This window comes from Acinonyx jubatus, chromosome B1 (assembly GCF_027475565.1).
Source record: "Acinonyx jubatus isolate Ajub_Pintada_27869175 chromosome B1, VMU_Ajub_asm_v1.0, whole genome shotgun sequence".
NCBI classification, from domain to species: Eukaryota; Metazoa; Chordata; class Mammalia; order Carnivora; family Felidae; genus Acinonyx; species Acinonyx jubatus.
This window is the reverse complement of record NC_069382.1, coordinates 48,615,545-48,628,969: the sequence shown is the minus strand read 5'-3', so window position 1 is coordinate 48,628,969 and position 13,425 is coordinate 48,615,545. Positions and strand designations below refer to the sequence as shown.

Here is a 13,425-nt window from a genome sequence, read left to right as displayed (position 1 = left end):
ACTATAATGAAGTTGATTTGTCATGCTTTATATGCCTTTTTAGGTAGTGTATTTTATGATTACAACTAAAGTTCCTTATAAAATTCTCATTACTTTATGATGACTGTAATAAATACCTATACATGAAATGCAATAGTATACAGAATACAGGTAGCCCCAAACTTTCCTATTTCTCTTCTCTAATGGACTAAGGAAAAAAAAGACAGATTTAGACTCTGGTAAACTGACTCATTCAGTTGGTAGATGTTCCCATAAGAGCCTTTCTCTGGGTTTTGGCCAGCCCTCAAATTCTTACCTTTCATCAGTCATTGATCTTGGAACTGATTAAGGGTTATCTCTGGGGAAAATTATGAAGTAACCAAAGCTTTTGTTTGGCATGCCTCCAGATTACTCTGGCATCTACTTCCTGTCTCTGGCAGTCTTTTTTCCAGGTACTCTTATTGACATTTTCTCTCCAGTCAATCATTTACACATTACTGGGGCTTTAACCCAATATACTCCCCTTCTCAAGGATATTTGCATATTTTACCTTATCTCCAATTGTGAGTGCAAAGCTTTGTTTCTGATCCTGGAGTTTGGCACTAATGAGCTAATATAGAAACTCTGGTGGGAAAGGGGCTGCCCAGGTGCCTTCTCTTGAAATTGTATCTTTAAGTATATATTTTCTCAGTTTACAAATATGGCCAGCTCCCAACTTACTGATCTTATATAACGGCAAGTTCTGAGGTCGAGTGCACTTCTGTGTATGCACTCAGGTCTTGTACATGCTTGCATGTATAAATGTGAGAAAGGACAGGTAAGTGGCAAAACATCAATTTACTAATTAGGGGAAGAAGTACATGCTATTCATTAGTAATAAAATATGAAACTTACTTTCTCTGCCATTCTTTCTTCCTCTAATGAATCTCTGGTATCAGACTGAACCTGGAGGGTTTTTTCTTTCTTTTTTCCAGTTTGACAAATGGACAGATTCTCAACGGAGAAGAATCTTGACAGGCCTGTTAGAACGTTGCTCCCTGGCACAGCAAAAGTTCTGCTGTCGAAAGCTTCAGGAAAAAATTCCAGCAGAAGCTCTGGATTTTACTACCAAGCTTCCAAGGGTGTTATCTTTATACATCTTTTCTTTCCTGGACCCCCGAAGCCTTTGTCGTTGTGCACAGGTAAAGGCAAAGAATTAGTGTCCAACATTTTATAGTTATAGCCTAGAAAACTCAAAAATGAGAAGAAAAAAAACCACATGCACAAAACCAAGAAATAAGATGAGATGGTCAATATGTTTAGTCTATATAGTTTGAATTAATCCCCATCTTCTTTGTACCTAACTGTATTTAGTGCTCAAAAGTAGATATAAAATAATGTAAGACATCATTAGTATCCACAGAATAGTATCTGCTGGTTGGGGAGACAGATACACATATATGAAATGGTTCATCAGCAGGATAGTCTTACAGTGCATAGCATACAACTAGGATAAAATTCTAAATTGTATGGTACAGGCCATTCATAAACAGAAGAGCTCAAAATAAGGTGCTAATGAGATATGTACCAAAGACTATGAGAGTAAGAGTTCAGAGTGAGTAGACATGCTTCCAGCGGCCTTGGAAAAGGGGCTGCTGTTTTTTTATAAGTAAATCCACCATGTATTAAAGTATACTTCAGTCACTTATGAGATAAACTAGTAGCCATTTTATTAAGTGTTTCCATAGAGGTTGGTAACACTAGAAGTTACTAGTCACCATGCATTCACATATGTGTAACATGTTAACTTCAGTTTTTAAAGTTAAGAAGATGGATGCAGTAAGAAAGATGAATTAATAAATGGTGTTAGGACAATTGGGCAGCTATCTGAAAAAAGTATTCTAGTAGGATAAAAGATTGGTATGAAATCAAAGGAAATCATAAAATACTCAAAGAAAACATAAGGAAGGAGGGCTTTGTGAGTATTCTATAATACCCAGAAGCTTTTAAAGAAAATACACAATTTAGGGGCACCTGAGTGGCTCAGTCACTTAAGCCTCCGACTCTTGATTTCGGCTCAGGTCATGATCTCACATGAGTTTGAGCCCCTCATTGGGCTCTCCACTAACAGGCTTTCTTGGGAGTCTCTCTCTATCCCCCCGCCCCCCACCTCAAAATAAATAAATAAACTTTAAAAAAAAGAGTATCATATAGCTATATGATGAATTACTGTGGGAACATTAGAAAACATGTTTTCAAAACACAAAGATGCTAATAATATGGAAAATGAAGAAACACAATTTAAAATTGTGTATATAGAGTTTCCCAATTTTGTTTCACAATGCCTAGAAAAAAAAAGAACACTGTCAGGTTGTTAATAAAGGTAATCTCTGATTTATGGGGTTATGGGTATTGTTTTTCTTTTTAAATGATTATTTTATTTATTTATTTATTTATTTATTTATTTATTTATTTATTTATTTATTTTTTGAGAGAGAGGGAGAGAGAGAGAGAGCGAGCACACAGGGGGAAGGACAGAGAAAGAATCCCAAGCAGGCTTCAGGATGTCAGCACAGTCTCTTTCTTAGGACTCAATCTCACATGGGATCACCACCTGAGCCAAAATCGAGACACTTAACTGACTGAGCCACCTAGGTGCCCTGGGTATTATTTTTCTTTAAACTTCTTGGAATTTTTCAAATTTTGCACACTGAGACTGTTTTCATTTGAGGGAAATGTTATTTGAAATCACTAATCCTATCATATATGTGTACCATATGTCAATCTTACAAGATCCTGGCATTATGTTTTTTTCCCAGTACTGACTGTGAAGAAAACACAGGCAGTTGTTCTTCAGCTAGATTTAAACAATAATGTCATTGCACTAAAATGAGCTTTGAGTTGTTTAAAAAGATGGAGGCAGGAAGGGTCTGATAATTTTGAAAGCTCCTACCCTCCTACCTACTCTTCAATTTGCCTCGTTCCTGTCTACCTTAAAAACAAGCAAAAAAAACACCAAAGAGCAAAAACAAAACATACAAAAACCTTATCTACCCCCGGGGAGTGGGGGAGGGAGGGAAAAACTTGATACCCAGGTCAAAACAATATGTAAGGAAAATGAGGGAAAGAGTGAGAATTGAGATATTTTTCTCCTCATCCCATCCCTCCGAAACCCCACCTCTCCACTGAATTCTGAGTTAATGAACCATATGGGGATTAAGGTTGCTGTTGTTTCATTTCTGCATTGAACAAAGTAGATGTGATTTCTGTTCCTGCCTGCAGGGCTCTGTCAGATTTTCTACCCTTTTTCATTCTTCCAGCTCCTAAACCTGTTATTTCTTGTAATTGTGCCCTCCCCTCTCCTGTTTGTCTCCTCTTCAGCCCAGAAAACAATGCTAAACATAATGGAACTCAGTATTTGGTAGATGGAAGGAGGAAGAGAGGGCTAGATAAATGGATGGATGAATATTATAGTGTTCTGCCTTTGTGTGTGTGTGTGCTCAAAAATCATTAATGACTTAATCTTGAAAAAGTGACTAATTTCCCAAGGTTGAAATTTAGGTTTGAAGGTTAGATGTTGTCTTTGCGACTCTTACAACACAACACAGAACCCCTGGGCTGAACTTTATATATGAACTAGCTTTCAGCAAGACTTGTTCAAAATCTGAAGTAAGTTACTATAAATACTGCTGCACCATAGTAGGGTCATCTCCAACATTTGCTGGATGTGTGAGAATGACCAGAATGCCATGGGAATGGAATGTAGAGAATAAACAGTGTATGCTCTATGGAATCTTAAAGGCTACATAGGGCACACCATAAGATATCAGTAATTGCGTTCTGTTTATAAAATTTCTATTCAGTTAAATCATAAGAATGGAGGGAAAATGGAAGCATACCAAAAATGAGTAAATAATATGCAGACCTGAGTTTCTATAACCCTCCTATAACTTTCATATGAACTTCTAGGAAGTTCCAAAGTCTATTTGAGCCACGGTTGCCTTGTTTGCAACATGAGAGTAGTAATAACACCTACCTCTTTAGGTTGCTGTGGGGATGGTTAATAGGTACTCAATAAATATTAGTTGACTCTGAATCTAAGTGTGATTTAACATTTACAGAAAATCCTCCTGCCTAGGTAGAGAGCATTTCAGGTAGATAATTATTTAAGTTGTGATTTGCAGGAAAAGAACAATAAGTTATCTCAGGTCCAGGGTGACAGCTCAAGACCTAGAAAAAATGGGCATGTAAACTGAGTTAAGTTTTTTTTTCTTTCCAATTACTTTTTTTCAGGTGAGCTGGCACTGGAAGAACTTAACTGAGCTGGATCAGCTCTGGATGCTCAAATGTTTACGATTTAACTGGTACATCAATTTCTCTCCAACTCCCTTTGAGCAGGGTATATGGAAGAAGCACTACATTCAAATGGTAAAAGAACTTCATGTTACCAAGCCTAAGGTACATTTGGGACGAAAAGCAACAAATATACAAATATCAGCTATTTAGGAATACCAGAGGGGAGATGGATGGGGAGGGGGCGGGGAATGGGTTAAACAGGTGATGAGGATTAAGAAGGACACTTGTAATGAGCACCTGGTGTTGTATGTAAGTGTTGAATCACTATATTGTACACCTGAAATGAATATTACACTGTATGTTAACTAAGTGGAATTTAAATTAAAACCTGGGTGGCTCAGTCGGTTGAGCGCCTGACTTCAGCTCGGGTCACGATCTCATGGTCTGTGAGTTTGAGCACAGTCTGGCTCTGTGCTGACAGCTCAGAGCCTGGAGCCTGCTTCGAATTCTGAGTCTGTCCTCCCCTGTTCTCACTCACTCTCTCTCTCTCTTTCAAAAATAAATAAACATTAAAAAAACTTTTTTTAATAAATTAAAACTGAAAAAAAAAAGGGAATTCCAGAACTAAGACTAAATGATCAAACTTGAAGTTGGGGAGGGGACTTGGTTGAAAGGAAGTACACTATTAGGTCAAAATTTTCCTTTTCTGAGAACTTGATAGCCTTGTTCAAGACATCCATGCTAGTTGAGAGTCCTCATGGGACACTCCCAAAACCACAGTTCCACCCAGGAGGCTAGGACTGTGGAACTCCTCATTCTGTTCAGATTCCTGGATTTCTGTGTCTCTGACTCACACACCAAGCAATTCTGACACTGAGACTCTGTGGAGAATGTGCAATATTTGCTATCAAAGGGTCATCAAATTTTACTTTATTAATTCAAATTTTCTGATTCTATCAGGTGAGCTAAAGTTTATTTGTGTATCATTTACAAAGAAAAGTTTTCCAATCTGTAATTATGGACATGAGTAATGAATATACTAAAGTTCTTTTTAATCCAGAAACTAAGCAATGTAAAGCATTTACATATGATCATAAAAAGTAAATAATGCAGGAATAATTTTTCTAGTTGTTTTGTCTGCATTATAACCAATGTTTATGTTCATTCTTATAGTCACAGTTAATTAGATAACTCATGGGAAAATTTTATGAGCCTTTTCTTTATGGTGTGATCTATACACACGCAGAGTTGTGCATCGTTTTGTACAATAGATGAGTTCCTGAAAATTATGTGTAAATTAAATTTTTTAAATGATTTTTAAAACCACAGGGGTATCATATCCTGTGAAAAAATTGCAGTGAATCCTTTTAAAATTGAAGAATCCTTTTGAAAGATTAATAGTCAGCTCCTAACTTGTTCATTTAGCTTTAGTTTTATTGTTTTAAAGTAGAATCCATCTACAGTTAATATAGTAATAAACTATGCATAATTAATATTGTTACAATTGCAACAATAAAACTAGTCTTTCAGATTTCAGTAATGGGTGTGCTCCATGAGGATTTCTTTTAAAAAATAAAATTTAAGTTGCAGTGATGGAAGAAGTTATTTTCAAAATTACCATGGCTATGACTTCTTTTCAGATCTGATAAGGCTTTTCTTGACTCTCATTTTCAGTTGGGGGCAGGGAATGTCATTCAATAGCTGAAGCTTGGGCAGTTCTGGGGCAGAGAAGAGAAAAGTGATTAACCAGTTTGTAGAAGAAAAGAGGTTTTGAGTAGTACTTATAAAACTGACTTTACAGCTTTGTCTTTAGCAATAATTCTTTTCTATAAAATATGTATAACTGTATTTAAAAATAATGAATAGTTCTGATGAGAGAAAATTGCCACCTCTTTGCTTAGTATTATATTTCTTAGCAAACACTTTGTTATATTAAACTTTAATTTTTCTGCTTGATAAATAGACCTAAATCAGAACGACAAAGGTTAATAAAATCTACCAATAAACTTATTGATTAAAGAAATAGACCTTGGGGCACCTGGGTGGCTCAGTCAGTTGAGTGTTCGACTTCAGCTCAGGTCATGATCTCGCAGTCTGTGAGTTCGAGCCCTGCATCAGGCTCTGTGCTGACAGCTCAGAGCCTGGAGCCTGCTTCAGATTCTGTGCCTCCCTCTCTCTCTTCCCCTCCCCTGCTCATGCTCTGTCTCTCTCTGTCTCAAAAATAAATAAAGACATTAAAAAAAAAATTAAAAAAAAAAAAAGAAATAGACCTAAGTCAGAAACACTGAAGAGTCATGTGATTAAGGTTAATAAAGTCATGTGACTAAGGTTAAAAAGTCAACTGTCAGCACCATACATACTTGAGTAATTTGTGTAGTTTCCTGTGAGGTTACTTCAGTGATGGTGAACGTAGGCAGCCACTGGAGTTTACCTTCACTCAAGCACCTCCCCCTTCCACCTCCCCCCAACCCCCAGTACCTTGTACCTGGCATGTGCTTCAGCAGAGCTTTTGAAAGCATTTTATGAGCAAATGGTTGTGGTTAATATTAGTTTCCTCAAGCTTAACATGAAGACTGGACTAGAATGATCTTTGTAACTATCTGCAAGGCTCTGCTATCCACCCCACACAATATAATTTCAAAAAGACTCAATCTAGAAAAGGAAGAGTAAGCTGAACCCAAAGTAGATAGAAGGAAGAAATAATAAAGGGCTAAGATCAATGAAATCAGAGTAAACAATAGAGAAAAATCAGTAAAACCAAAGCTGCTTCTTTGAAAACATAAATAAATTTCATAAGTTTCTAGCTAGGCTGATCAAGGAAAAAAAGAGAGAAAACATTCATTACTCATAACAGAAATGAAAGAGGGGGCATCAGTACAGATCCTGTAAACATGAGAAGAATAATGAGAGAATACTATGAATTAGTCCACATCACTAAATTTGACCACTTAGATGAAACACAATTCTTGAAAATACAAATTACAAAAAGTCTCAATAGGAAATAGAAAACATGAATAAATGTTTATCATTTATGAAATTGAATTCATAATTTTCCATAAAACTCTAGACCCAGATAGCTTCATTGGTGAATTCTATCACAGATTAAAGGAAGGAATACTAATTCTTTTTTTTTTTTTTTAATTTGAGAGAGAGAGCATGAGCAAGTGGAGGGGAGGGGCAGAGGGATAGAGAGAGAATCTCAAGCAGACACCACATTCAGCATGGAGCCTGATGCGGGGCTTGATCCCATGACCCTGGGATCATGACCTGAACTTAAATCAAGAGTCAGACACTTGGGGCGCCTAGGTGGCTCAGTTGGTTGAGCAGCCGACTTTGGCTCAGGTCATGATCTCGCAGTTTGTGGGTTTGAGCCGTGTCGGGCTCTGTGCTGACAGCTCAGAGCCTGGAACCTGCTTCGGATTCTGTGTCTCTCTCTCTCTCTCTCTCTCTCTCTCTCTCTCTCTCTCTCTGCCCCTCCCCTGCTCATGCTCTGTCTCTCTCTGTCTCAAAAATAAATACAAACATTAAAAAAACATTTTTAAGAGTTGGATGCTCAGGGGCAGCTGGTGGCTCAGTCGGTTGAGCCTCCAACTTCAGCTCAGGTCATGATCTCGCAGTCCAGGGGTTTGAGCCCCATGTCAGGCTCTGTGCTGACAGCTTGGAGCCTGGAGCCTGCTTCTGATTCTGTGTCTCCATCTATCTACTCCTCCCCTGCTTGCACTCTGTCTCTCTCTCTCTCTCAAAAATAAACATTAAAAAAAAAAAATTAGATCTTTAAAAAAAAAAAGAGTTGGACGCTCAGCCAACTGAGCCACCCAAATATTAATTCTACACAAATTCTTTTATAAAATGGAAGACAGGAACACTTCCCAACTCATTACCTTTATACCAAAACCAGATAGAACCTTTATAAGAAAAGAAAACAAAACCCCAGACTAATGTCCCTCATGAAAACAAACATAAAAATCCTTTAAAAATATTAACAAATTAAATCAAGTTATTTATAAAGAAAGAATAATACATGATGATCAAGTGGGATGTATCCATGGAGAGTAAGGTTGGCATAATATTAAAAAATTAACCAATGTAATTCACAGAATAAAAGAAAAAAGATGTATGATCATTTCAGTATATGCAACAAAAGCATTTAACAGAAGTTCAACATCCACTCATGATTTTAAAAATTCTCAAAAAGGCTTTAGGTGAACAACATTTTGTTTACTTAATACAGAAAAGTATCACAGTTTCTATTCTGTTTTGTTAAAGAGTCAAACATTTTGTTACTTTTCAGAATGAATAATGTTTGTATAAAATTACTAACACACTAATTTTCTGCCTGAAATTGTTTATTGTTGTGTATTATTTGTTCCCAGTAGTATTAAATAAGGTCTTCTTCAGCAAAAACAGACAGATTCTGTTTGATATAAGCTCAGAGAAATGAAATGAATGACCATTCTAAATGAGACCTGAAGAAAATATTGAATACTAAACCAATAATGAGCTATCAATTATATAAATATGAAAGGTCTTCTTAACGATCATTCATTAAATTAGTAAATATTTATTAAGTACTGTTACATGCTGGGTGCTGAGTATAAGGGTCCTAACCCTGCTTTCAAGGAGTCTAGTCTAGTGGCCTAGGACATAAACAAATACATAATTACAACACGGAGTAATACATGCTATTCTGTAATAGAAATGTATACAATGAACAGTTAACACAAGGATAAGAAACTAACTGATTCTGCTTGAAGAGATTGGGGAATTTCTTAATTTTCACCAACAATTCAAGCAAACCAATTTACCATGCAAAGCTTTCCTAATCTCTTAAAGAACAAAAATTAAGCCTTTAATGGCTTCTCAACATACCATTACCACTTCCCTTAGGTTACAACCACATAAAAAACCTTATGAATTTCACACACAAAAATAGACTTTCAATTTGGGAAATTAAAGCAAAAGTATTCTTTGGGAGCAGTTAAGGTTTTGAAAACCGATAAAATCTATAGTTTACCCCCCATATAACTCGAAGTTGTCCCTGTGTGTTATAGATAATTAAGCCTGGAGTACCTTTTTTGGAATGTGTACATTTTTAGGAATAAGTTAACTGCAATTGTGGAAAAATTATACAATGATGTGGTAGAAGAGGTGGCAGTACAGGATAGAGAGGTTTAGAGCAAGGACTTGAAAGCAAGACAGTCCTAGATTCAAATTCTGACCCTTTGGGGTCCCTGGGTGGCTCAGTCCATTACGCATCTGACTTCAGTTCAAGTCACGATCTCACAGTTCATGAGTTTGGGCCTCGCATAGGGCTCTCTGCCATCAGCATAGAGTCTGCTTTTGACCCTCTATCCCCCTCTCCCTCTGATCTCTCCTTCCCCTGCTTGCTCTCTCTCTCTCTCTCTCTCTCTCCCTCAAAAATGAATAAACATTAAAGAAAAAAAATTCTGACCCTCTGTCTTACTACTTATGTAATAGTGGGCAAGCTCATTGGTTTATCCTATCTTCAGTTTCCACTTCTGTAAATGAGAGTCGTAACTATTACCCTTTAGAGTTATTATGAAGGTTAAATAAAATCATGCATGAAAACTTCCTGAGAAAGTACCTGACACATACAAGTACTCCTGGATTGGTGGCTGCTGTAATTATTGTCACCATTATCATTGCAGTTGGGGCGATGATGATGATGGTGGTGGTGGTGTTTTGTTTTTTGTTGTAATTATCATGATGTTTTAAGAACAGAAGTAATTTTCTTCTTCTAGACACCTCCAAAAGACAGGTTTGCGGTTGCTGACATTCAACCAGTTGCGAGCAGTTCTCCAGAGGAAAAGCAGTTGCCAGCATCCGCTTTCCGGTCCTCTTCCTCTCTGAGAAAGAAGACTCACGGGGAGAAAGAACTTCCACCCTGGCGATCCTCTGACAAACATCCAACTGATATCATTCGCTTCAATTACCTGGACAACTGTGATCCCATTGTGCAAATCTGGCAAGGGTGAGAAGCTCTGTGCTCTTTCCTGCTTACTTGCCATTAGACACAATTTGCTGGCACTTCAGTATAGGAAAGGATGAAAATAGAATTTACTGTGAAAAAAAATGCTTTTCAATGAATAGAAGCAAAAAGTAATTGAGAAGCAAACGATTATTGGTAAATTTGCCTTGTTCATTAGGTTTTGTTTGCATTTTGTAGCTCTTATAATTTCACATTACAGCTTCTTTTGATATATATTTTTTTAATGTTTATTTATTTTTGAAAGAGAGAGAGAGACAGAGCATAAGCAGAGGAAGGACAGAGAGACTGGGAGACACAGAATTCGAAGCAGGCTCCAGGCTCCGAGCTGTCAGCACAGAGCCCAACACGGGGCTCAAACTCACGAACCATGAGATCATGACCTGAGCCAAAGCTGGACACTTAACCGACTGAACCACCCAGGCGCCCCTTCTTTTGATATTTTAATACTTCAGATTTCAGTCTAGCACCATAGAGTTCATTCTGGTCTTTTCCTTTTCCATATTTACACCTCCCTTCTCTGACAGTGAGAAACCGGGCTCTCATATTTATTTATGCAAGTTATATATGTACATATATAATTTTGATTATATACTATATATATAATTTATATAAAAATTGCATACTATACACACACACACATATACATGAACAGTATGTATTTACTTACAAATACTGAAAGTAATTTTAAAATTGCTAACCTATTTCATTATTAAAACAAATCTGCTAACTAGACAGTATTTGCTTATGGTTCTTTTTTTTTTAATGTTTATTTTTGAACAAGAGAGAGTGCAAGCGAGGGAAGGGCAGAGAGAAAAGGAGACACAGAATCCAAGGCAGGCCCTAGGCTCTAGGCTCCAACCTGTCAGCACAGAGCCCAACATGGGACTCAAACCCACAAACCATGAGATCATGACCTGAGCTGAAGTTGGACGCTTAACCAAATGAGCCAGGCAACCCTCTTTTTGACTTTAGTCTGAGGGCATATATTCATAACACTGTGTTCAAAAGTTATGTGGGTTCTTTTTTTAAATATCTCCCTTCACTGTGGTTTGTTACATAGTTCTAAAGTTCAAACTACATAAAAGCAAACAAGAAGTGGGGCGCCTGGGTGGCTCAGTAGGTTAAGCCTCTGGCTCTTAATTTCAGTTCATGTCATGATCCCAGAGTTAGTGAGATCAAACCCTAAATCGGGCTCTGTGCTGACAGCATGGAGCCTGCTTGGGATTCTCTCTCTCTCTCTCTCTCTCTCCCTCTCCCTCTCCCTCTGCCTTCTCCCCCCAGTAAATAAATAAAAACTCTTTTTAAAATGTATACAGAAAGTGCACAAAAGGTATACTCAGATAAGTGCCACACCCCCATCTCTTCCATTCCTCTCCCACCCTGTCATCTTTTCCACCCCATTCCCACTAACAAACCTAATTATTTTACCATTTTTCAACTATCTGATTGGCAAACAGTTTAAAGGTTGACAATACATTCTGTTGGTGAGGCTGTGGGCAAACAGGTACCTCATACATTGCTAGTAGGAATATAAATTGGCACAAACCTTATAGAGGGATATTTGGCAATTACCCAGCAAAAATACATATGTCTTTACATTTTGACCCCAAAATCCCACTTCTAGGAATCAACCTTGAAAATAAGAAAAGTAGGGGCACCTGGGTGGTTTAGTCAGTTAAGTGTCTGACTCTTGATTTTGGCTCAGGTCGTGATCTCATGGTTAGTGAGTTTGAGCCCTGTATCGGGCTCTGTAGCGTGGAGCCTCCTTGGGATTCTCTCTCTCCCTTTCTCTCTCTGCCCCTCCCCTGCTCACACTTTCTCTCTTGTCTCTGAAAATAAATAAACTTTAAAAAAAGAAAATATGAGAAGTATATCTGTATAAGGATATTTATTGCAGGGGTGTTTCCTATTTTAAAGTATTGGGAATAACTTAAATTTTCATACATGGAGAATGTCTGTTGAATAAACTGGGTATGGTCCATTCACACAATGGAGTACTAGGCACATATGAAAATGAGGAAGAGCTCTCTGAACTGATTGGCAGTAAGAAGGTACGTTGTTAAGGGAGAGAGGCACATTTCAAGAGAGTATCTGTAGTATGCCACCCATAGTACAGAAAGAAGAGAAAGTAAGAAAATATACATCTGTGTCTGTATATACACATGTATCTGTTTATTAATATACACATACATACATGTTTACAGGATAAATAAGAAAGGAAATAAATTTTGGAATGTTTTGTAATGTTTTAATATGTCTGCTATGTTTTCAGAATATATTTAAACAGATTAACATCAAGGCAGCATAAGATAGTGAAAGTGTACAGGCTCTGGAGCCATACTGCTTGGGTTCAAATCCAGACTCCCACATTTCTAGCTTTGTGATCTTGGGGAGTTCCATAACTTCCCTGTGCCTTAGTTTCCACACCTGTAAACTGGCAATAATAGTAATACCTAGCTCACAGGATCCCTGTGAGGTAATCCTCATATATGCAACATGCTTACGAAAGCGCCTAACAGGTAGTAAGTAAGCACTTCTTTTGTAGGATGGTTTACTCAAATTATATTATGTGGCTATAGTAAAAGAAAGGGTAATCCCACAAAGTCTGCTGAGTTGGGGACATTCAGATTACTTGTGTATTTTGTATTTTCAGGACTACTCAAGTCCCTTTGGAGGTGAGATGAGAGTGGTATCCCAAATTAGGCAAGAATCAAGCTCTTTGAGGGTGCAGACCATGTGCCTTACTCATTTTTATATCATCACTGACTAGCTTTGCAATACTCATTAACTTATTTTGCAAGAAGTGTAGCCTTTCTGTTCATAAACTTTAAATTTTAGTTGCATCAGAAAAAAATCTAATTGAGTTGCTAATAACTTAGGAAGTACTGGGCAAAAAAAAAAAAAAAAATCAAGGCACAAAACAGAGTTTAAGGAGTGCCTAGGTGGCTCAGTTGGTTGAGCATCCAACTCATAATTTCAGCTCAGGTCATGATCTCATGGTGGCGAGATCAAGATTGAGTCCCATTTTGGGCTCCACACTGGGCATGGAGCCTGCTTGAGGTTGTCTCCCTCCCTCTCCCACTCCCCCTCCCCCACTTGCATGCACGCACACTCTCTCCCTCAAAAAAATAAAACAAATTTGAGGGGCACCTGGGTGGCTC

The 13,425-nt window shown here is 37.5% G+C and overlaps 1 protein-coding gene across 5 annotated transcripts in view; it reads left to right on the top strand.

Moving 5' to 3' along the window:
- Window positions 1–13,425, top strand: part of FBXO16 (F-box protein 16) — a 66,593-nt gene that overhangs the window by 23,449 nt on the left and 29,719 nt on the right. For 4 of the 5 annotated variants that reach the window (XM_053216655.1, XM_015081179.3, XM_015081180.3 and 1 more), the window contains exons 4-6: window positions 954–1,160; window positions 4,252–4,416; window positions 10,017–10,246. In XM_053216655.1, coding sequence (XP_053072630.1) covers window positions 954–1,160; window positions 4,252–4,416; window positions 10,017–10,246 — 602 coding nt within the window. The remainder of the gene's footprint in view (window positions 1–953; window positions 1,161–4,251; window positions 4,417–10,016; window positions 10,247–13,425) is intronic. The other variant, XM_027069848.2, reaches the window with a different exon arrangement.